Source organism: Coturnix japonica, chromosome 9 (assembly GCF_054131305.1).
Source record: "Coturnix japonica strain WE chromosome 9, WE-NBRP24, whole genome shotgun sequence".
Taxonomy (NCBI): Eukaryota; Metazoa; Chordata; class Aves; order Galliformes; family Phasianidae; genus Coturnix; species Coturnix japonica.
The window spans coordinates 499,018-521,741 of record NC_140671.1 but is presented as its reverse complement, the minus strand read 5'-3'; the positions used below and the strand labels follow the sequence as shown (position 1 = coordinate 521,741).

The 22,724-nt window shown below is 42.9% G+C and overlaps 1 protein-coding gene across 2 annotated transcripts; it reads left to right on the top strand.

The window, feature by feature from the left end:
- The first annotated feature begins 93 nt into the window (after positions 1–93).
- On the top strand, positions 94–22,663 carry HIRA (histone cell cycle regulator). 2 transcript variants are annotated; one of them, XM_015877522.3, is made up of 25 exons: positions 94–489; positions 3,713–3,775; positions 4,471–4,581; positions 5,120–5,210; positions 5,726–5,820; positions 6,057–6,152; positions 6,576–6,736; positions 7,660–7,827; positions 8,339–8,452; positions 10,154–10,224; positions 10,510–10,615; positions 11,190–11,417; positions 11,757–11,842; positions 12,289–12,483; positions 13,738–13,908; positions 14,824–15,028; positions 15,674–15,778; positions 15,929–16,077; positions 17,066–17,227; positions 17,909–17,967; positions 18,318–18,423; positions 19,319–19,441; positions 19,893–20,056; positions 21,045–21,133; positions 21,690–22,663. In XM_015877522.3, the coding sequence occupies exons 1-25, from the start codon at positions 453–455 to the stop codon at positions 21,804–21,806; spliced, it is 3,072 nt and encodes a 1,023-aa protein (XP_015733008.2). In that variant the 5' UTR covers positions 94–452; the 3' UTR covers positions 21,807–22,663. The 2 variants fall into 2 exon arrangements, with proteins under 2 accessions (XP_015733008.2, XP_085411578.1); XM_085555452.1 differs by lacking the exon at positions 19,319–19,441.
- Positions 22,664–22,724: the final 61 nt, after the last annotated feature.

The following is a 22,724-nucleotide window of genomic DNA, read 5'->3' as shown; positions in this document are numbered from 1 at the left end:
CCCGCGGCCGCCCCGTCCGGCGGTTCCTCCCGTCCTGCAGGGGGCGCTGTCCCCGCTCTGGGGGCGGAGCGGCGGCCCGGAGCGGGATCTCGCCCCCCGGCGGCCGAGGCGGGGGAACGCCGGGGCTCGGGGGCGGCTGTTTCCCGCCGGGCCGGTTTGGCGGTTGCCAGGCGCCGAGTTCCGGCGTTCGCCGGGAGCCGCCGGGAGCCCAGAGCGGGGGATGCGGCCGGGAGGAGGCGGCTGCGGCACGGGCGGCGCCGGGACATGGAGCGGCGCTGAGGCGGCTCCGGGCGGCGGAGGGGGAGGGCAGAGCAGAGCGGCGCTGCCCGGCGGCCGCTGAGCTCCGCTGAGCTCCGCTGAGCTCCGCCGCTCGGTCGCTCGGCCGCAGCCCGGGAGGAGCCGCCCTGGGGTCCCGAGGGCGGAGGCCGGCGGGGGATCCCGGGCGGGAGACAATGAAGCTCCTGAAGCCGACATGGGTCAACCACAATGGTGAGAGCGGCAGGTGCCGCGGGACGGGCGGGGCAGGTGCGGCGGGGCCGGCAGGGATGGGAACCGGGCACACACCGGACACACCGGGCACATACCGGGTTACACACACCGGACACACCGGGCACACGCCGCCTGCGGCTCCTCCGGGTCGGGTCCCCGAGCAGCGCTGAGCCGCGGCGAAATGGGAGCGGGGTCCGTCCGGGCCGGGGAAGATGGCCGCGGGGACACGGGGCGCCCCGAGCGGCTCCGAGCGGCTCCGCGCTGCCGGGCGGGACCGTGGTGCTGCGCTGCCCTTATAACCGGGCAGCCCGGCGGTACCGGCTGCGGGACTTGGCAGCAGTTTCCGGAGCACGCGGTGTGGGTGCAGCTCCCCGCTCCCCGCTCCGGGCGCTGCCGTCCCAGCCGCTCTCGGTTCCCGCTCCCGGCGCCGTGTGGTCACGGAGCGGCTGCACCCGCGGCTCCGAGCGCCGCCGGCCCCGGATCGTCCCGCAGCGCCGGGAATGGCCGCCCGAGCCCGGAGCTGTAATTGCCGTGTGGCCGCGCTCCGCGGGGCAGCCGTCGGTGTGCGCCTGTAGCCATCGGAAGGAAAGTGGAAGTGCTTCGCCTGAGCCGTTTGTTTTGTCCCTGCTCCATTAATCAGAACCGATGCACCGTCTGCATCTCAGTCTCTGGCTTCTCACTCGAGGACTCTCCGGTCAGGGTGGCTGGGGGAGCCCAGCTGGCAGCAGCTGGCAGTGAACTTCTGGCCTGTGCAGACTGCACAGATCAACGGCCCCGTGGCTGTTCTCTGTATTTCTTTAATGGCTGCATTATTTCAATATGGGTGTGTGTTTGGAAACTGCTCTAACTTCTGCTATTAGCTTGTGAACTGTAGGAAAGCATCCTCTGCGGAGCAGTGTGCTGCTAGGTTGCGTTGTACAGGCTGTGTCTCAGTGGTGATGCAGTGCAAGGCTTTGGTAGCCCCACATTTTGTCACCGCTTTTCCGCTGTCCTGCTGGGATGAGTTTGGGCAGGTCGGTGTGTTGTGCCGGTGGTGAAACTGCTGGGCATTTCTCACAGGTTCCATCTGTGGGGCGTTAAGGTCTGTGACACACACAGAGCTGTCGGACATTCTCACTCCCTCCTCCTTGGGGCAGGGAATGCAGCATCAATCAGGTGAGCTCAGGCAGGTGATTCTGATGTACCTGTGTTCCAGCTCCTGCAGGCATTGCTGCACTCAAACCGTCCCCGTCACTTCTAACAGGCTGCACGTTCCTTTGGTCCCTCCCCAGAGATGGGGGTGGTTCCTGCTATGGACTCACTGTCAGTAGCTGCTGCTTCTTTTCTGTTCAGTGCTGCTAAGAAGAGCTTGTTTCCCAGTTGTTGGTACATGAGCAAGAGTCAGGATCCCAGGACGGCTCCTCTGTGTGCTGTTTCCTTGCTGTCATTCCTCCCTTCTCCTTTACCTGCTCAGTTTTGGCACTTGTACTTTACTGAATGTGCTGGAAGCAGTTGAAGGATGCTGTGAGATGACAGACATGGGGAGTCGGGGTCACAGCAAATTCATTCAGTGCACCCAGGCTTCTCAGCCCAGCCGCTGTGTGCTCCTTGTAAGAGCACTGCACGTTTTGGCTCTACAGGTTTTGGTCTCGGAGTTGTTAATATTGCTTTGCCTGAGTGCTTATTGGAAATACTTCTTCAACTGGATTTCCTGTAAGCTTTTTGCACTATTAATGCCAGTTTCTTAAATTTGTGCAGTAAGTGCTTGTTATCAAGTTCTCCTTACCTCCTTCCTTGCCTTGGAGCAGGACGGAACATTGACAAGTTCAGTCTCCTGCATGGGACACTACTATAGATACTGAGCTGGGGTTTGGTTCTCCCCCCAGTACCCGTATGTAGGTGCACAGCCCTGCTGTGTGTGCGTGATTGGCACACAGCTGGTTGAGAGCCCTGGTCTGTAGCAATGGCTCGTGCTGAGCCCTCTTGGGAAGGAAATCCTGTGTGATTCTGAGAAACCTCTGCAAACCCCGAGGTGCCGTTTGTGTGTTACGGCTTGTACAAACTGGAGCTCACTTTGTTGAAATGGAGGCACAGAGTTTATTATCTCTTCAAGCTGTAATGGTGGAAGGTAAATATTTAAATACATACGTGAGTCACGTAGGATGCTGTGTCTTGGATGGGCTGCAGGCAGAGTAAATAGATGAGTAAATCTCATTCAGATTGTGGAACTTTGCATAAAATTGTCTTTTTGTTTTAGTGATTACTGCATAGAATTAAGTAACAAACCATGTGATGTTGTATGGTCTGTCAGGAGGTGTTCTGGTGTCCGTGGATCTGGTGTGTTGCAGGGAGCTTCAAGAGCTTAAACTAGTTTAAACAATGTGCTGGTTTAATGTAAAGGAACTTCTGCACCTCAGGAAGAGTAAGATCAATGTTTGCTTCCTGACTGTGCTTCTCAAAGTACTCAGCCATTTATGTTGCATTTCAGATGGTAGGGAAAGAAGAATAGATTCAAGCACGGCCTGAAGAAAAGCCACAGCTAAAGCACAAATTGAGATTCATGTGGTTGAGAAAGGAGTGCGAGTGGAGAGCTGGCTTAATCTAGTGAAGGTCTTTGCTTGGCTGCCTGTAAAGCTCTTAAGGAGAATCACGTGTCAGTGTTGCAACGTGAATCCAAACAAAATAAACCTCAAAACAAGTCAACATAAAGACAATACGTGAAGCAGAACACACATCCCTCAAGCAGTAAGAGGTATTGGGACAAGGATTTTGTTTGCAGTTTAATGGCAGGGAAGCCAGCTGGTATAGCTGCAGCATAAGCCTATAGCTGGAGAATCTAGTTACATTCTCCAGGACTTATCAACAAAGCAACAAAGACAGAAACCAAAACAAAACTTGCTTCAAGTCATCAGCTAATGAAGTACAGAAACCTGGAAGGAATTCCTTACCCAAATGTGATATTACCATGTTGGTGCAACTGTGGTGTTACTTTGCTTTGAGGCATTTGGCATATCCTGCAGGATTGTGTCCTTTGTTCATCTCTGGTTTGTTAATGGCACAGTAACTTCCATCTACACTTCTTTGTAGCTGTTGTTCTTTTCTACTTAGCTGTATTTCTTATAATTACTGCTTCTAGAAGCAAAATGCCATTTGCCAACCTGAAGGGTCACAGATCTGTTGGCATTACTGCGTTCTGCTGACTGTGAAAAAATTCAGCGTGTTTCTTCTTGTTCTCTGATTGCAGGAAAGCCCATATTTTCAGTGGACATTCACCCAGATGGGACCAAGTTTGCAACAGGAGGACAAGGTATGCTTATGCCCTGAGGAGGTCGGACCCCTGGGCCACAACAAACTCGTGCCCTTACAGTACTTCCCTCTTCCTGACCCATTTACAAACACAACCCTTACGTAACTGTGTCACTTGTTAGGATGTATAGAAAAGCCTGATATTACTGCAGAAGGTAGAGCTGCATTTCCTGGTCTATGCATCCTCTTGGATGTCATTTGGGCTGGTACTGCGATAGCTGAGTAGAGGCCATAATAACCAAATCTCTTTTTTATTTGAAGAGGAGCTGAGTATTTGAATTACTGAATAGGAAAATCAATGTGTAGAAATGGAATGGCTCAAGAAATGAGTGCAGAATTACTTGCTGTTGTCATCCAAGTAACAATTTTGTTGGCTAAAATAATTGCCTTTTGGATTTTGAATGTATGTCTTCATTTGCTGTATACAGTTTTACTGTATAAATAGTTGGTGCCTGTAGTTATTGTTACTTGAAGTTGTTATGTTGTTACATATGAGCGATTACTTTTATCACAGCTTTGTAACTTATTTTCAGTACAGTGCTTCTGTGCAACTGTATCAGAACAGCATCTGTAGCTCAGCGTTTCCATAGTCGCCAACCCCAGCAGTGACTGAATCCCCCTCTCTGTTCCACCCCTGTACGAGTTCAGCTGTTTCGCCTCTCTCATGTATTCACATGGCTTCTCGTTCATCTGCAGGTCAGGATTCTGGGAAAGTTGTGATCTGGAACATGGCTCCTGTCCTGAAAGAGGAAGATGAAAAGAATGAAAATATTCCCAAGATGCTTTGTCAGATGGACAATCACTTAGGTACTTAGATGCACTTATTCATCTGTGCGGGCTGTTTGTTATTTGCCAGAGCATTCCATCTGTCTGTGATTACAAGAATCATGTTCTGTGCAGTGGTAACGAGCCATTGCATCCAGCAGAGTGGTCTCATGCTTTGGCTGGATGCGTTTTGAGGTATTTGTTAGAAAATGGTGTTAAGATTTGGAAAAATGCATGGAGAAATATAAGTACCACTGGAAACCTGTGAGCTTCTCTGGCTGGGTTTTCTCCAGGCAGTTTCCTTTGTTGGATGAATATACATCTTTCGCTTTTAAGTTATATTTATTGAAGATTCTTTTAACCAATTAATAGTTTTTTAAAAAATAAGGAGTTCCTCAAGTGCCACTGAAAGCTAAGTCCCAGTTCATTTGTCTAAGGCAGACAAAGTGCCTTGAGCAGAAAAACCAGACTGAAGTCCTAAAGGTGTCCTGGCAGGTGTTACCTGTTATCGATTCTGCCCCATTCTGGGAGAGTTTGTCCTCAGTTTTCATTTGACAAGCTTTCTTTTCTAAATTTTCAGCTTGTGTGAACTGTGTACGATGGTCAAACAATGGAGTTTACCTGGCTTCAGGGGGAGATGACAAACTGATCATGGTGTGGAAACGAGCCGCGTAAGCATGTTTCTTCCTCCTTGGTTTTGTATTTTGTTTCAAGTAAGTGACAATATTGAGTCAATTAATGTTTCTTCCCTTTGCAAGCATCTGATAAGCTCACTGCTTCCTGTGGTATGTGTGGAGCTGCCAGCTGTGGTATCACATCACTGGTAGTGGAGAGTCAGCCCTTTGTTCCATCTCTTGGGCTGCAGCGTTTCTACCTGGGCAGTTGTGCTCTGGCTGTGAGTTAAGGCAGCATCTGTCCTCGAAGAAAACTTCCTGATGAGATCTGGAGGGTTACTTAAATGATGTCAATTTTTGCTCTCACTGGACAGTATAAATTGTATGGCAACTATTTTTTTTTTTTAATAGCTGGAATTACTTTCTATATACGTGTTTTGGTTTCAGCTTTGTATTGCGGGAATAACAACATGAAATAGAAGGGCACTGTGAGGCTGGTTTTTCCTTAGAAAGTGTGTGAAAAACGTGAGGTGGTTCTGTTGGGAACTGTTTTTTTTTTCTATTTTAATTAGGTACATTGGACCCAGCACTGTGTTTGGTTCTAGTAGCAAACTGACTAACGTTGAGCAGTGGAGGTGTGTATCGATTCTCAGAAGCCATTCAGGGGGTAAGTTAACAGGCACAGCGTAAACATAATTTGTGTGTCTGCTTTGGAACACAGTGAGTGTATTACAGTATCTACAGTTCAAAGAGAGGCAAAGTACTCTGTATGTGCATCAGTACTTCTATAGTCAATAAGTATTGCATTTCTCTATGACAGAAAAAATGTCACCCCACAAGTTCCTTTAAAAAAGATTTTTGGATTCTCCGTTGGTGTCTTATGTGGAAACTCTTTTTAAACAGATGTCATGGATGTAGCATGGTCTCCGCACGATGCTTGGCTGGCATCCTGTAGTGTGGATAACACTGTTGTCATCTGGAATGCTGTCAAATTTCCAGGTGAGAAATCTTACATTTCAGATGTGCAAGTATATATTACTTTCCACTAAACTTCTCTGTGGGTGTATTTCATTGGCAGTGCCCACGTGGCAATGGGTGTCTGCCTTTCGCTTGCAATATGGTGAGCTCCCTCTTCCAAGTTTGGTTATTGATGATCACTGGATTCTGTGCTGCTGGAGACAAGTTATGCTCAGATTATTCTCCTGATTTTACAGGAATGTCATTATTACGTGCATTTTCTTTACCTTCTCTGCAATTTCATAATTACGTACTTTTGTGTTTTTTCAGTCACAGGTAGTAAAACACCAAATTTGTTGTGACAGTCTTTGGGTGCTGAAGAAAGTTGATGAATGTTTAACTGAAGTTCCAGTTAAACTGCTGCTTTAAAGAGGGTTTTTTTTGTTGTTGTTATTGTTGGAACAGAAATTCTTGCCACTTTGAAAGGACATTCTGGCTTGGTGAAAGGGCTGACCTGGGATCCTGTTGGAAAATACATTGCCTCTCAGGCTGATGATCGGAGTCTGAAAGTGTGGCGGACGATGGACTGGCAGCTGGAAACAAGCATCACAAAACCCTTTGATGAGGTACTTGAGAATGTGTGACCATTCAACATGAATTTGCCTGCAGAGCAAATGAACGTTGTTAGAGTAATTCAGGTTCTGAGGAAGCATTAGGTAGTGTAGTTTGAATAGCATTGTTAAAATATCCGGTGGTAGATTCTAAAGGGGATGTGGAGGAAAACTTTCTCATGCAACATGTCATTAAGTCGAGACTCATTGCCACTGAATGTTGTTGATGCCAGAGATGTATGTGGTTGTGGAAGCAAGTAGATGCCTAGAAAGATGGGGGTTATTCCAGGGAAGAGTTGGCACAAACTAATGTCATTGCTTTTGCAGTCTTCCTTATGCATCTTCTATTGGCTATTATCCGAAATCTTAGGGGAAGGGATCTTTGGTCTGGCACCCTAAGGCTCTTATCTGATGACTTTGATCAGGAGGTCAAACTCCTGGGGAGAAACTGATGCTTAGTGAGTGGAGCGTGTTGCACTGTGACATGGCAGCATCACAGTGATAGACTGTAAATGGCTGAATACACATAACGTGTGGCAAGCTGAATCTCATTGTTAGCAGTTGGCGTGCTGCAGCTCTATGACTGACTAGAACTGTGATTGTTAAAGAGTGTGCTGTGTGCAAGAAGACTTGTTTTGTTTCCTTTGAAACTAGTTCTCTGGATTCATTTTTCCCCCTTTTGTCAGAGCTTCGTAAATTGTGCTACATCACCTGCATAAATGTGGCCAAAGTGCTGAGAAGTGTTTGTGTTGTCTTTCTCTTATGGAGACAAAAGACTTTGTAACCATAATTTCTAAATCTAAAATTTAACTAGTTTGTGTTTAAAAAAATAATTATATGTATGTGTATGTACACACACATGTACATACGTATTTGTACATATGTAATCAGACACACTTTAAGCTCTAGTATGTTTTTTTTTGGATTTATTTCCTTAGTGTGGAGGGACAACACATGTGCTGCGTCTTAGCTGGTCACCCGATGGTCACTATCTTGTTTCTGCTCACGCCATGAATAATTCTGGACCTACTGCTCAGATCATTGAGAGGGATGGATGGAAAACCAACATGGATTTTGTGGGGCATCGGAAGGCAGTTACGGTAGTGGTGAGTGAATGATAATAATTTATTCCTGAAGTAAAACATGTAAGATGTGCTTTTTGGTAATTGTACTCGCCAGTGGGATGAGAGAGGGAGACGGGTGGCAAGGTTAGTAAAGCATGTGAAGTAAAACATGGTGGTGTTTAAAGCTGAAATTTATTAATACTGGAAACAATCAGCCTGCTTGTGTGATACGGGAGCTGGATGCAGGTGAACATGAAAAGAAGGGGGAAATACAGGAGCAGGTTAGCAGTGTCAGATGCCAGCTTTGTTAGCTGCTCAGTGACTGAGGTTTCTGTTGGGTTCATGATCATTAGTAAAGCTGATGTTCTTTGGCCAGGTGTTCAGACCATCCCTTAAGTAAGCATGTGGGGCTCTTTCAGTGCTCTGACAAAGCCTGGCTGGGGACTTCATTTCCATGAAATGTTTTTCACTCTTAACTGGAAAGCTTGTTTTTAAAGCAGATGTACTAAAGTACGATTACTGTAATAAAGTCTGTGGCCTCTCACTTGTGCAGAAATTCAATCCTAAAATTTTCAAGAAGAAGCAGAAGAATGGCAGCTCTACCAAATCAAGTTGTCCCTACTGCTGCTGTGCTGTTGGCAGTAAGGATCGATCTCTTTCTGTCTGGGTAAGTGTGTTTGCCTTCTTCGATTAACGTGGTCATTTGAATAGCTTGTAGGCTTAGCGCAAAGGTCATGTGTACAGCATTAGGTCTTTTACTTAGATTCATATTCAGATTTTTTTATTCTTGGTTCTGAGAGGATTAAATGGGAGAAAATAAGTGGATTGGTAGTAGTTTATTTCAGGAATTCAGCATTCTGGAGCCAAGAACAACTAAAAACCAATGACAGAAAATGTTGTGGTGGTAAAGGGGGGAACCGTTAAGGGGAATAATGTTTTACTTCAGCTAATAAACATAATTCAGCCCTATTTCCTTCCAGTGTCTTTACTTGTTCTCCATGTGAGACTGAAAGAAAAAGACTGTACTATTACTCCATACTTAGTCCACCTGTTTTTGTTAATTGCTTATAGAGTCTAGTTTTGATAGTCTTGCTTTTTATAGGTACAAGGAGAGTTCAGCAGGCACAGCATAGCTGTTTCTAAGCATATACGTCTCATCTTTGTGCTCTGTTCTGGCTTCAATCCCTGGCTTCTGCCTTTGCTGTGAAAATCAGTGTGAAAGTGAATGAGCTTTTTAAACATACTTTCAAGTTTTCAATTTCTGGTTTAGATTTTTGAAGTATATCCCAAACTCAAATTATTATTCCAGCTGAAGAGAGTGAGTATTCAATGCAAGCAGGTTATTTGGTAACTGCAGAGAATAGAGAACAGGTTTAGCTGATTGTAAGGCTTTATGATGATATGCTAACTGCAATCTATTGTTCATAGATTCCAGGGTGGTATCTATTCATCAGTCCTTAAATGCATAACACTAAATCTTTCTGACCTTGCTACCAGCTCATACGCATATCCAGTATGGTATATTGGTATATTTTATTCTATATTTATACTATGACTTCATGTAGGGAGTCTGTTGAAGTTTCACTAGGTATTGTACAGATGCAGTTATAGGCAGTCATTACCCCGAAGAGCTGGAGGAATGTATACAACACAGACGTAGGAGGGAAGCGTAAAAGGACCTGCTGAAGATGACATACTACATCTGTGTACCAACGAGCACTAAACTTTCTAGATCAGTTTGTCTTCTCCTCCTTCATTTTGCTTGTGTTATGTGCTGTATTCATCAAGTTCATTGGCTTAACATTAAGGAGATTAGGATCTCTGATTTAGAGCAGCATACTGGAGTTTTCGTGTTCAGTTCTTTATTACTAAGCTGAACTGTAAGTGTAGAAAAATCCTCCTTATGAGTATTTGTAAGTGAATTTCCCTCTGCTATTGGCAGGCATCACTTACTGGGCAGGTGGTCTGGGTGAAGACACGAAACCTAATCTGTCTTCATCTTGTGCTGGCAGTTTGCAACATCCTTATCTCAATAAAGCTTAGAATAGAAGGTGTCTTAGTATGTGCGGAATTACTTTTTGAGTGGTGGAAAGCTCTATGACTGCAGTAGAAGGCCTAAGTTGGTGAAGACATTTTATGTTTCAGAAAGGAGGGGATGATTGAATGTCAGCCTTTCTCCAGAGCTTTCTGTGCTAGTAAGGAGATAGCTAACCTGACCCTTCGTATATCACACTGTCAAAGATGCAGCTGTCTCTTGGCCTAGTCTTGTTTGGTTAATAGTGTTAGACTATGGGAAAGTATTAATGTGGTAATATTTGTGGTAGTATTGAACTTCTAAATTTCTAATTGTTGTTTTTTCTATTTTCAGCTCACGTGTCTGAAAAGACCTTTAGTTGTCATACATGAGCTGTTTGACAAGTCTATCATGGATATCTCCTGGTAAGTTGATTTCTTACAGAAGCCAGAATGTTATTGTCAGCTTTAGGCAGGTGCATTACTAGAAATTCATTAAAATAGTACATTTCTGCTGCAGTATCTTTGTCTGCAGTATCTTGCTGTCCATCAACACTTTTTCTCCTTGCTTTCCCGTTTCTCTGGTTTCATCAGTGTTTCCTGCAATAAAATACCTTAGACTGAATGTGTTTTTTATTCTAAAATTTACTGCATGGCCCCTTCATATCAACAAAAAAGAAATCAACAAAGACGAATCTTTCTTTCCTTCAGGACCCTCAATGGGCTCGGTATCTTGGTGTGTTCCATGGATGGATCTGTGGCATTTTTAGACTTTTCCCAGGATGAACTTGGAGATCCGCTCAGTGAGGAGGAAAAGGTACAGGAAACACTCCCGAGAATCTGTGATCTTATATGAGGGGTGTATTGATTCAATTAAAGTACTGCAATGTTTATAGAAGTATGCAGTGAGTGATTTTTCTATTGCAGAAAAATGTGTTCTTGTTTACTTTAAAAACATTACAAGGAAATGAATTGATGGTGTTTGCTTCTACTCTGGAAAGAAAGTGTAGTTGGAAAACATCCTCTTACTTACACATCATTATATGTTTCAAGTAATTATTTGACCAAGGAAACAAGGAGTGGGTGCTTCAGAACACTTAAAAATTACTCTTTGACTTCCTTATATGCAAACCTTTTAAAACTGATTTGCTGTTGGCTGTTTTTAACTCTTATTGCTATTAGCAACTAAAGCTTTGAATTCTAATTAATGTACTGATTTATTATTAGCTCAAAATGTAAAGAAAGGAAAAACTGATTAATTTATAAATGATAGAAGACATGTATCAAGTCTTCTTTCCGTTAGATTTGTGTGGTTCCTTTACATCACAGCTAGTGATGTCGTGTTGGCAGCTGTAGTCACTCTTTGTCTGGTATGCTTCTGACACTTGCAGAGCAACATTCATCAGTCTACGTATGGTAAAAGCCTAGCTATAATGACTGAAGCTCAATTGTCTACAACCATCATTGAGAATCCAGAGATGCTCAAGTATCAACAGAGGCAGCAGCAGCAGCAGGCAGAGCAGAAGAACTCATCAATAAGGGAAACATCTGGGGCTGCAGCCACGGCTCCCAAAGTGGCAAGCATGGTCAATGGAGAGAGCTTAGAGGACATTAGAAAGGTAGGTGCTCTTGGGCAGCTGCTTTATAGAATCAAATAGAAAGTCAGTAAATAGCAAATGTTTGTAGTAAAAGAAGTTCTGCAGTCTTGTTCATGTTGAATAGATCTGAAACTGGAAATGGCTGTGCCTGAATTAAAAATGAAAGTAATTTATGCTATGTTATAGCCTGAAAGCAGTAATCAGAACTAGAATCCACTGTATTTTGTAACGTATGAACTTAAATAGGATTTTGTATTTTTTTTTAAAGTTATGTTTCAAAATATACTGGTAGATTCAACCATCACATGTGCAGTAACAGCCTATTTATCAGAAATAATGGTTACATGTATTTCCCAACAGAATCTGTTAAAAAAGCAAGTTGAAACACGAACAGCAGACGGCCGGAGAAGGATCACACCTCTCTGCATAGCTCAGCTGGACACTGGGTACATTTGAAGTAGTTTCTAAAATCTCTATAGCTATAATGTTTTGTTAATAGATGAGGCTAACTCTCATTATCTGCCCTTGTAGAAGAGTGAACACTACTAAAGTATTGCAGATTCATATCTGCGCTAATTCCAGCTTTATGGAATCATAGAATTGTAGAATTGCTCAGGTTGGAAGAGACCTTAAAGAACACTGACTCCAGCCACAACCTATCTTCATCTGTATATGAAAAAGGGCTCTGGGAAGTTAGTTACCTGTGGTTTATTTAGGCTGTCTGTCTGTTTGTATGTGTGCTTTTGTGCATATATATACAAAATGTGTGATGAAAATCTCTGCATATGGCAGAGGGAGAAATGGGATGAGTTTTAATTAAAATGACTTTCTTTCCATTATTTTCAAAGTGTTTTGAAGAAATCTATTTACTGTTTGTTTGTCTTTTACTTAGGGATTTTTCTACAGCATTTTTCAATAGCATCCCTATATCTGGCACACTGGCTGGCTCAATAATGTCTTCTCAAAACAACCAGCAGCTCATGTCATTAGATTCTAATGCAGCAAATTCCCTTAATACTTCAAAGCCTTCTGCAGAGCCAACAGCAGCCAGTATAAAACCAACAGATGATGCAGCCAATAAAGATGGGTCAGTATTTGCAGAAGTTTTGTTTTTCACTTATATGGTTTTAAGTCTTGTTTGTGATTTCGTCATCAATCAATCGTTACAATAATTTCCTTACCCCAGAACTTTAAGAATCTAGCTTTCCTGTGGGCGTTTTATTAGTATTTGGTTACTTACCTTGTGATGAATTGGCAATGAATAAATTCATATGCATAGTTCTGAAAATGAACTCAGTGCAGTGATATACCATTGACTGTGTGCTAATGCTCTGACAAGGTAGCATGCTTGTAGAATACTGACTGCAGCATAGTGACTGGCTTTGTCAGTGCATGAATACTGAGTTGACAGTGTGTCTTTCAAATTAATTATGGAAGAAATAAACTTTACTTGCTTTTTCCTCAGTGGTAATGCTGATCTTCCCCTCCTATATATATATATTTATAGCATTTGAAGGAACACGATGTCATCAAAATCTCTACTACTCCATTAAATTTAGTTGAAAGTGGTCATAAATTAAAGAGTGAGTGGGGAGGCCATGAGGAATGATTGACAGACAGTCATTAAGTCTCCTTTTCTTTAGAAATTGTGCTTCTAGCTGCTCTTTAATGCAAACCTCAGTTATCTTAGAGCCCTCTGTTCTCCCGAATAGACTGAAAAATCTCTAAAGTAAACAGCTATTCAAATAACAGATCCCTGGAATGCTTTAGTGTGGGGAAAACACATTCCTCTGTCTTAGTCATGCTTGGAAAAGGCATAATAAATTGTTTGGATTCTTCAACAACAAAATTAAAACTTGGCATGGAATGTTTCAGCACAAATTCCTTGAGTGGTATACAGTGGAATATAATCCTGTAAAGGAAAGTGTTCAATAATCTGAAGCATGGATAAAATCAGAAATCCCAGTCATTATTTAAAATAGCAAACCTTTCCTTTCAGGAATGTCAGAACCAGCTAAAAATTTAGTTCCTGAATTAAAAATACCTAAAGAATGAGCTAGTTATGTCTCTTAATGTAGATATATCTAGATTAAGCAGCAAGATCTTAGCTCAGAGATGCATTGTAAACAGTTTTTGAGAGTAAAAAAAGCTTAGAATATATTGAAATATGAAAGGTGAAAAAGCATGTTATAATTCACGTATATCTATGTATATATGGGTGAAAAGTTTTGAATATTATTTCTAGCCAAGGTAATGAATGCTTGCTGGTTATTATGGGCAATGTAGGTTACAAATACTAAATTTCTTTCCATCCTTGCTCTCATGTCCCTTTTATTAACAGTGTAAATGCTACCTCTGTTTCAACTGCTCCTCCTGCATCGTCTTCCTCTGTGTTGACAACTCCATCCAAGATTGAACCTATGAAAGCATTTGATTCTAGATTTACAGAACGATCCAAAGCCACCTCAGGGACTGCTGTCGTAACAAATACAAATCAGGCTGTTGTGGACAGGTAAGAAATAGCCCGAAGCACAAAAAAAGTAGTAGTAGTAATGTAGAGTTTAAAAGCTGATTGTCTATGATTCTAATGCTGTGGAAATTCTTGGGTCTTTTCCAAAACTGGGATGAAGGAGAGAGCTGGAAATGGGTAAATTCTTTGCTACAATTATTCCTTTGTACATTTGTGTCTCTGGCACGTGACATGGGGCAGACTCTTCAAAATACTCAGTGTTAAAGCTCCTGTTACATGAGGCTGTGTGCATGTTCGTGCCTTCATGTGTGGGTACGTGCATCTGTGCTCCCTAGAAGACAAAAATAGCCAGTCTGTGTCCATGTGCAAGAGTGAGATTTACTTTGAGATAAATGACAGAATGCCTCTGCAAAGGACGTGTCATGCCTGGGAGGCACACAGAGAAGACTCTTTGATTTTAAGTTTTTGTCTGACTCTGGATCCCCGTGATCTTTATTTAAAAAATAAAAAATAATGAAAGGGCTTGTGACATAATGTGTTCTGGTGCAAGTATTTCCACTTCACCAAAATAAATGAGGAAAAGGGTCTTTACTAGGGTATAATGTCTAATGAGTTCATAGGGATTTGTACACTCTCTCCTTTACTTTTGTTGTATTCCTCAAATCCAGAATGGAGCGTTGCAGTCACTTACATGGTTTGTAGATACGCAGCTTACGTTAGTCAGAACTGAATGGCGCAATTTTGGGGATAGACAGTACAATGACAGATGAAGGCCTCTTTTAGTAAGCAGAAAGTGTAATGTCCATTGGAGGGGAAAAGATGGGAAACTCTTATACTTTAGAGTGCTGGATTATTTTTATCAACCCAGGGAAGAGAACTGATTGTAGCTGGAATTTAATGCTGAAATAAAATACAGTTTTTGGAACTGGCTTACTTGAAATGTGTTTGCTTCCGCAGACTGAAGGATCAGAATTTAATTAAAGACAATAAGCCCAAGGATATTCTGGAGAGTAGCAGTGACAGCGAAGAGAAGATTCCAGCTGCTAAACCACTCAGTGCACCCAAGCGAAAGCTGGAACTTGAGGGAGAAACAGTAGAAAAGAAGAAAAAGGGAAGACCTCGAAAAGACTCCAGACTTGTACCAGTAACTTTGACTGTTCAGGTGAAATAAGTGAGATTCATTATGACTTCCAGTGTTCCTTTAACAAAATAAGTCATTTGTTCCACTGAGTCAAGTAAATACCACTAATGTAGGATTCCTCAGAATTTTTAGCTCTCCCTTTTCCTTGCTTTGAACCCTGTTCTGATTTAAGATAACCAGCAGGTTCATAAGATTCAGCAAACACGTATCCTTTACAAGGATAAGCAGAGATACTCATTAAATGGAAGCAATTGCTGAGTGCTGATAGTCTGCCAAATCACTGTATGGAATCAAAGAAACTCCGTTAGTTTTTGGTATGGGTGTAATGTAAATGGTTATGACTTCCCTAGGAATTGTGGAGCACTCAGTTACATTGGAGTTTCCATCATTTTAGGAATACGTATCCTTGAATGTTCAGAGCTTGGCTTTTCTGTGAAATGCACCGGAACTTCCATTAATTAGTTCCAGCTCAATTTTAAGTTTAGTTTTCGCTTAAGTCTCAGAAGCTATATTGAGAATGCGTTTATATCACTAACGTGACACAGAATATTTTCAATGAATCTTATGTAGGATCTTTAAAAAGAGTTTTTCAAATCCATTTATGTTGTAGCTTATCTTCGTTTTTAAGCCTTTTTTAATGGATAAATATCTGCTTTCTTTTTCCAGTCCCCAGCTGCACTGGCTTCTGAAAAAGATGCTGCTTGCATCTCAGCACCAGCATTAGCACTTAAACTGCCAACCCCAATCCCGCAGAAGTCTTTTACTTTGCAAGTAAGTACAGCAGTATTATTTGAAGTAATTTTAGCAGAATACCACACTTCAATGCTTTGTTAATTTGGTGTTTGAATCTTATGAAATTTGTTGCTTTCTTTGAGGAGTTGCTTTTCTCTTCCAAGAAGTATTTTATTTTTCCTTTTTCAGGTAAGTTCAGATCCATCGATGTACCTTGAAGTGGAGAATGAAATGACCATGGTGGGAGGTTCCAAGCTGAGCAGGTTGAAGTGTAATCGAGAAGGAAAGGAATGGGAGACAGTCCTCACCAGTCGAATTCTCACAGCAGCTGGAAGCTGGTAAGAGAGCCTGTTTTTGAGGAAGTGAGAGCCTGCAGGCCAGAAAATGTTTTAGGGGTATAAAAGCACACTTGAGAAGAAGTGAATTACATACAAAAATAAGTGTTTGCATTGTGCAGATAGGTGGAGGCTCTAGAAGAATTTTTATCCACTAATTTAGAAATTTTGATTAACTGCATCACTTCTGTTAGGGATTGATGTGACTATTTTTGCTTGGCTCAGGATGTCCTATTTCTCTTCCACCTAACCTGCTCTTACACAGTGATGCTCTCAATCTCTCAGTTTTGAGACCAATTTCACTCCAAATGTTAGTTCTGTTTTAATAGTCTTGTAGCATCATGAACCCTCATAAGCTGGTAAGAAATGTTATGTATTTACAGTTCTTTAACTTTCTTTGTTATCACTGAATATATCGTGGTAACACAGTATTTAGCATTTGAGCAACTGAAGAAAGATTTGAGACAAAATGCTGTGTGATATAGAATTTTTCTTAACTTGCTTTATGCTGATTTTCTGATGGCACCCTGAGGTTACTAATATTTGTAGTTAGTACCAGTGTCTTCTATCACACTGCTGTATATAGTTGAAAAAATTAAATAAGCTTGCAAACAAGGAAAAAAAGCAGCAGATTTCAAAGTTAAATACAAGTTTAGGCCTGAAGAAGACCTTGTGTGTACCCAGAGTTTTACTGGTATTTCCAACTATGCCGCTAAGTGTATTAAAGAATAGCACCTCTACCTTCAAACCTTCTGCCTATCGCCTTCCATCACTGTGGTTAAAATAAACAAAGGAGATGTGGAATGCATCTAAAATGGATAACATGACCGCTGTTGGCCTTTCCTTTTGGTGCCTAGGATTTTGTTAAAAGCTATGATAGTTACAACTGGAACTGGTTCCCTGAAAGTATGGTAACCCAAGAAGGCAGTGTGGCTTTATGCAGCTCTCATTAATTGAAATGTAAAAGTTTATTTTGGACTTTCTTTTTCAGTGAGATTGTCTGCGTAGCCTGTGAGAAACGAACGCTGTCGGTATTTTCGGCTTGTGGTCGTCGCCTTCTTCCCCCTATAATATTGAATACGCCCATTTCCACCCTACATTGCACGGGTTCTTACATCATGACTCTCACCACCGCTGCTACGCTCTCTGTTTGGTAAGTGCCATGTTTGCTTGCAGTGGCTGGCTGGACTGATTTGTATGGGTTACTCTCTTCAATTGTTGACTTGATGCATTCCTGTTGAAACTGTGGCTTAAAGCCAGATCTGAACATAAATCCCATTTTGAATTCAAGATGAAGGCATAATTGGGCAGGACTTGAATCCTGAATCTCTGTTCTAAGAGGGAACATAATGTTCAGGTTGGTACTATGAGGGAGATAGTAGGAGATAGTAACTTCATGCTGACCATGAATCTAAACAGCTTCCCTTGGGTATGTACGGAATGAATTGGGTGTGGGGTGGGAGAAATATGGTCTCTTCTGTCATACTTAGTCAATGAAATGTATGGGATTTGGAGTTAAAGTACTCAAGGCATCTTTTAAAATATGAAGGTAGAAACTGCAGTAGTTGTTAGATTAAATCTAATATCTCATACAACTGTAAACAAGTCAGAGCTGCTACAGGCATTATTTGGGCTCTCAGGTTGCTGTTATGAGGATTCCTGATTTCTGCCCTGATGTGAGAGCTTTGAGTTTGCCAAAACAATTTTCTTAGAGCAATGGGGAAAACGACAAACAGCCCCCTCCCAGTAACTAGTATTGATGTATGTTTGTTAAATGATTTTGGATGCTTCTGTTTGTAAACTGCAGACTTTTCCTTTCGTGCTTCTTTTTTAGGGATGTTCACAAGCAGACAGTCATTGTTAGAGACGAGTCTTTGCAAACAATACTATCAGGTAATAAAGAGGGTCATTTGCCAACCTTTAAGCTCAGCCATGCTATTTAGTCACATTTATGACTATGCATACATACTCTGCAAGTGTATTATCTTAGTGATGAGGAAAAAGGGTGGGGGAAAGGGTAGTTTTTCAGAGCACGCTGTCTTCTATTCTAGCTTTAATCCTCTCAATACAAATCACAGCTAACTTGACAGGTATTTGTTCCAGCAGTCTTTGAGAACAACAATTACTTCACCTTTTTCTGCTGGTTGCTAAGGCTAAGAGTTAACAGTGGGTAGTATATTTTTCTTAGCGTGATGAATGTATGCGAGACTCAAAGTAATACCTTGCTCTCATTTGATTTGTAGGAAGTGATACGACAGTGTCTCAGATCTTGCTGACTCAGCATGGTATACCTGTCATGAGCATGTCTGATGGGAAGGCGTACTGTTTTAATCCTTCTCTTTCTACGTGGTATGTTTTACATGTGTGCCTTTTATAACCTAGCTGAGCACGTATTCTGGTTTACTGTTTCACTCCACATTTTGAAAGTTAGAGCAGTGCCCCGGGGCTTAAGTGTGCTTTATTTGTTTAGATAAGCTGACAAATTGCATGGTGAACTTCCCAGGCACCAAGGAGCAGGGGTGGACTTCCAGGCAGAATTCTGACCCTGCTGCCTCTTTGTTTGTTTGTACTACAGCTTTGGAAACATATGAAGGAGCAATCCCTTTAGTCATCGTACGAATTTAAACATGATAAAGCAGCGAAGGTTATTTTAAATATTCATGCCATTTACCTCTGAGCTGTCTGGAGGTCTAAACTTAGTGCCATTTTGAGCCACTGATTCCCTCGGCATCTCAAACTTAGTGAAAACGATATCCTTGATTAGGTGTGGAAATGTCAGCTGTAGCTGTCAGCTCCCTGAGTAAGAAGGAATAGCTTAAAGTCTGAAGGACGTCAAAATGTGCCATCTGTGATGACCTGTGCAAGGGCTGTGGGGACCTGGCCCTCCCTCAAATCAAGTTCACAATGCAGAAGTTGTTACCTGGGGCGTTTGCCGCAGTCTTTGTTGTGGGTGTGCCATCTCATGTGCTATAAAATGCCAGACAGTGATTTTCCTTGTGCTTTTCAAAATAAATTCTGCATTGTACTGCATGATCCATCCTGTCAGCTCTGGGGCTGGGAGGGACGTTTCCATGAGAGAACAAGAGGAATTTGCACAGACCACAACCGTTCCAACTCAGTGTCCAACTGCCGAGCACCTCTGTGATGCACTTGTGGTCATCTGTGAGGCAGAACTAAGCTGTGTCAGCTGATAGCACTGCTTGCTCTCTTCAAACTTGTCTTTGCTTTGTTTGCTGTTTTCCAGGAATCTTGTCTCTGACAAACAGGACTCCTTGGCACAGTGTGCGGACTTCAGGAGTAGTTTACCATCCCAAGAAGCCATGTTGTGTTCTGGGCCCTTAGCTGTAATACAGGGACGAACATCAAAGTATGCCTTTCTTTGCTTCATTTCACCAGCACCTTTGTCCTTTTCTTCCTGCTACTTTCTCACATGCCTGAATCAGTGAGATGTTCCTGAGATGCTGATCACACATTGTAGTCTGTATTGCAGTGCTGTTCTGAGGTTATTCAGGGGGTGGGAAAGCATGCACCAAAATTAATCGTTTTGTATGAGTCTCCTGTTTATCGAGTGGGTGAAGTATTTGATGATTCTGCACATGTAATATCTGTATTAGCGATTAGTGGTGACACCTGTCATTATCCCAGTGGAGGGCAAGGCAGTTTGCAGGGAAGCGCTGCCTTTGTCACTGCAGGCTGGAGCCCTGGAAGCAGTAGGTGCCTCTGGAAGTGAAGTGCAGGACAGTGTGTTACAAGAATAATTTTGTCTTAAAATAGCGTGTGATATTATGGTGCCATGTTAAATTGTCTTTGGTTTGCAGTTCAGGAAGGCAAGCTGCCAGATTGTTCTCCATGCCTCATTTAGTGCAACAAGAAACAACACTTGCATACCTGGAGAATCAGATAGCAGCAGCGCTCATGTTACAATCCAGTCATGAATATCGCCACTGGCTCCTTATCTATGCACGGTACCTGGTTAATGAAGGTGAGGCCCGGCGTGCTACGCTGCCTTTACAACTCGTTTTTAAGAGGCTCCCTGTTCACTCTGTGTGTAATGTATGATCACACTTAATCTTCATGTGCCTGGAAACCAGCTGAAGCAGGTTTGTTTCTCGTGGTGCTCCAGTACCCGGGAATCCTATTTTTGCATGCTGTGAAGATTATGGTCTGGGGAAACAGTGCCACCTATGGGGCCTTGAGCGTAGGCTAGAAATGTGCAGGGTGTTGATTAGGCTGTGGTATGTGTTATCTGGCTGCAGCTATAGGCACTTCAGAAGCAGCAGCACCGTGTACAATGTGAGATGTGCGTTGTGGAGCAGGAGAACTGCTCAGTCCTTGATACTTACAACAGCTGTGGAGAGTTTGATTCTGTTACTTGCACTTTATACTTCACTTTGCATTTGAACGCTCCATCGGCTCGTACTGATGAGTCCCATTCACTATAAATTCTGTGAGGAAAATGATCCACGTAGAGGATTGCTTGAATCCATTTGATATTTGGGAACATTCTTTATGCTGCTATACTGAGCAAGGCTGACCAACTGGTGATGGTTTTGGGGATTCTCTGTATCTCTGCCCGCTTGTGTTCCAAATCCAGTCATTCCCATTGTATTTGTTCAACCACGTGCCATCATTTTGCACAGTGGGGATTGAAGTGGCGTTAGGCCTCCCACTGCTGTGCTGGCAGAAATGAAAGTAAGCACACTGATTCTCGGCCCCTGCTTCATGTCATACAATAGTCGGGTGAGTTGTGTTCAGTTCGTCTGGGGTCAGATCACGTGTTTAAAGCAGTTACACCTGGGAAAGCCTTCACTAATTGGGGAGAAACATCTGCCATTTCAGAAATGCTGCCTGTCGGCCCTACCTTATTCTAGATATCTGCAACTCTGTTTTTCTTGAAAATGTTGTCAGTTAAATTGTGGAGAAGTTTTATTTCGTGAAATTCTTCTGATCTTATTTCTAATAAATTTCAGGGTTTGAATATCGTTTGCGAGAATTATGCAAGGATTTACTGGGTCCAGTCCATTACTCAGCTGGAAGTCAATGGGAATCAACAGTAATGGTGAGTCTCGAGGGAGTTTCCCGTGGAAATTGCAGGATGTGGATAAACAGCGTAACTTAAAATATGGTTAAACTTAATAGTCATAGATTAAAATGGCTTTTTGCTAATCCCGGAACCCTTTGAACTCTCTAGTCCTATCCCACAAAAAGGCTCCTTCCTACAGCACTTGTATTTATTTCGAGTGAACCTGCAGACTAATGCTCAGCTCCACAGTCTCTGTTGCTGCTGGCTTAAACGCCGGTCAGGTGAAGCAGAGCTACAAGTTCAAGCTTCTGCATTCTTTGGAGAGCATCTGTGAAACAGCAGCGTGCCAACAAAACGCCTTCCCCTCTTAGAGGCTGCAGCAGCTCCATGAGTATACAAACTTAATGACAGCTTTTATTTTGAGAGCCAGGCAAGCAGAGTAAGAACTTCAGATGTGCAGCTCTTCCCAGACAGGAAAAGAAATGCATGAATCTTAAACGATCCTATGGATTACATTCCCAATGTGAAGCAGCACATTCTATGGATGCTTTTGTGTTGTGTGGCTTGTATGTTTTGGTTTGTTTTTTTTCAGGGTTTACGAAAGAGAGAACTCTTGAAAGAACTTCTTCCTGTTATTGGACAGAACCTCCGCTTCCAGAGGCTTTTCACAGAGTATCAGGAGCAGCTCGACATCTTGAGAGACAAGTAGCAGTTCCCCAGCTTTTCCCTGAGAGGCCTCGTCCGAGAGAAACTGCTGAGCAGCGTAACGTGGGGACGGGACAGGAGAGAGGAGAGGAGGGGAAAGGGAGCCCGCGTAGTGTGGGACTCTGTTGGCGGGCAGTGCTGGGGGGTCCCAGACGCTGCAGGTGACCTGTGTTAGTTGTCAACATCCACGAGTGGATCTGTGGAAATGAGCGGATGAGCGTAGAGAGTTTCCCAGGTGAAACGTGACCAGCAAAGCTGTGACCAGCAAAGCTGTGGCCTCTGGTTCTATGGAAAGGTGTGTGGATGGACTCTGGGGGGTGGGGGTCCTTTTGGATCTGATCTCACTTTAATATCAAAATCAGCTGAGAACTGTTGATGGGGTTTCTTGGATGTCCTGTGAAAAGCACAGTACTTCAGAGTACACTGAACAGCGTATTTAACCCTGTGTAGGGTTTTTTTGCCTAAGGATTTATTGAGGCTCAACACTATATTGAATTAGATGAATGAGCCGCATAAAAAAGAAATTTCCTAAATATTACGGTATTATGCAGCCAATAGACTCTTTCCTGTGAATATAGTGACGATAATAAGAGGCTGTTCTAACACATGGACTATTTTTGTACTAGAATTTGCTAACTTGTGATATGGGGTTTTATTTGGCCAATAATCAGGCTGTCTCTACAAAGTCACCTGGTAGGAAATCCAACTCGTTGCAAAATAATCCGACCAAATTAACACGTCCTCATCTGGTTTGTAATTTTTAAACGTTTGTAAAGGGCGCCGGGGGCGGGAGGGAACCACGGGCGGCTCGTTTTGTAAGTGCGGGAATAAACGAAGACAGCATTGGTTTAAAAAACGCAACGAAGCGGCACCGTGGCCTCCAAGTGTCGTTACGGACGGTGCGGGCGGCTCCATCGCGGCT

What these genes read in the sequence shown, in the direction of transcription:
- HIRA (XM_015877522.3), top strand. Translation starts at nt 453, where the DNA reads ATGAAGCTCCTGAAGCCGACATGGGTCAACCACAATG. An exon ending in TCTCAGAAGCCATTCAGGGG is followed by an intron (nt 5,821 to 6,056) that starts GTAAGTTAACAG and finishes CTTTTTAAACAG; the next exon opens with ATGTCATGGATGTAGCATGG. An exon ending in CGCTCAGTGAGGAGGAAAAG is followed by an intron (nt 10,616 to 11,189) that starts GTACAGGAAACA and finishes TGACACTTGCAG; the next exon opens with AGCAACATTCATCAGTCTAC.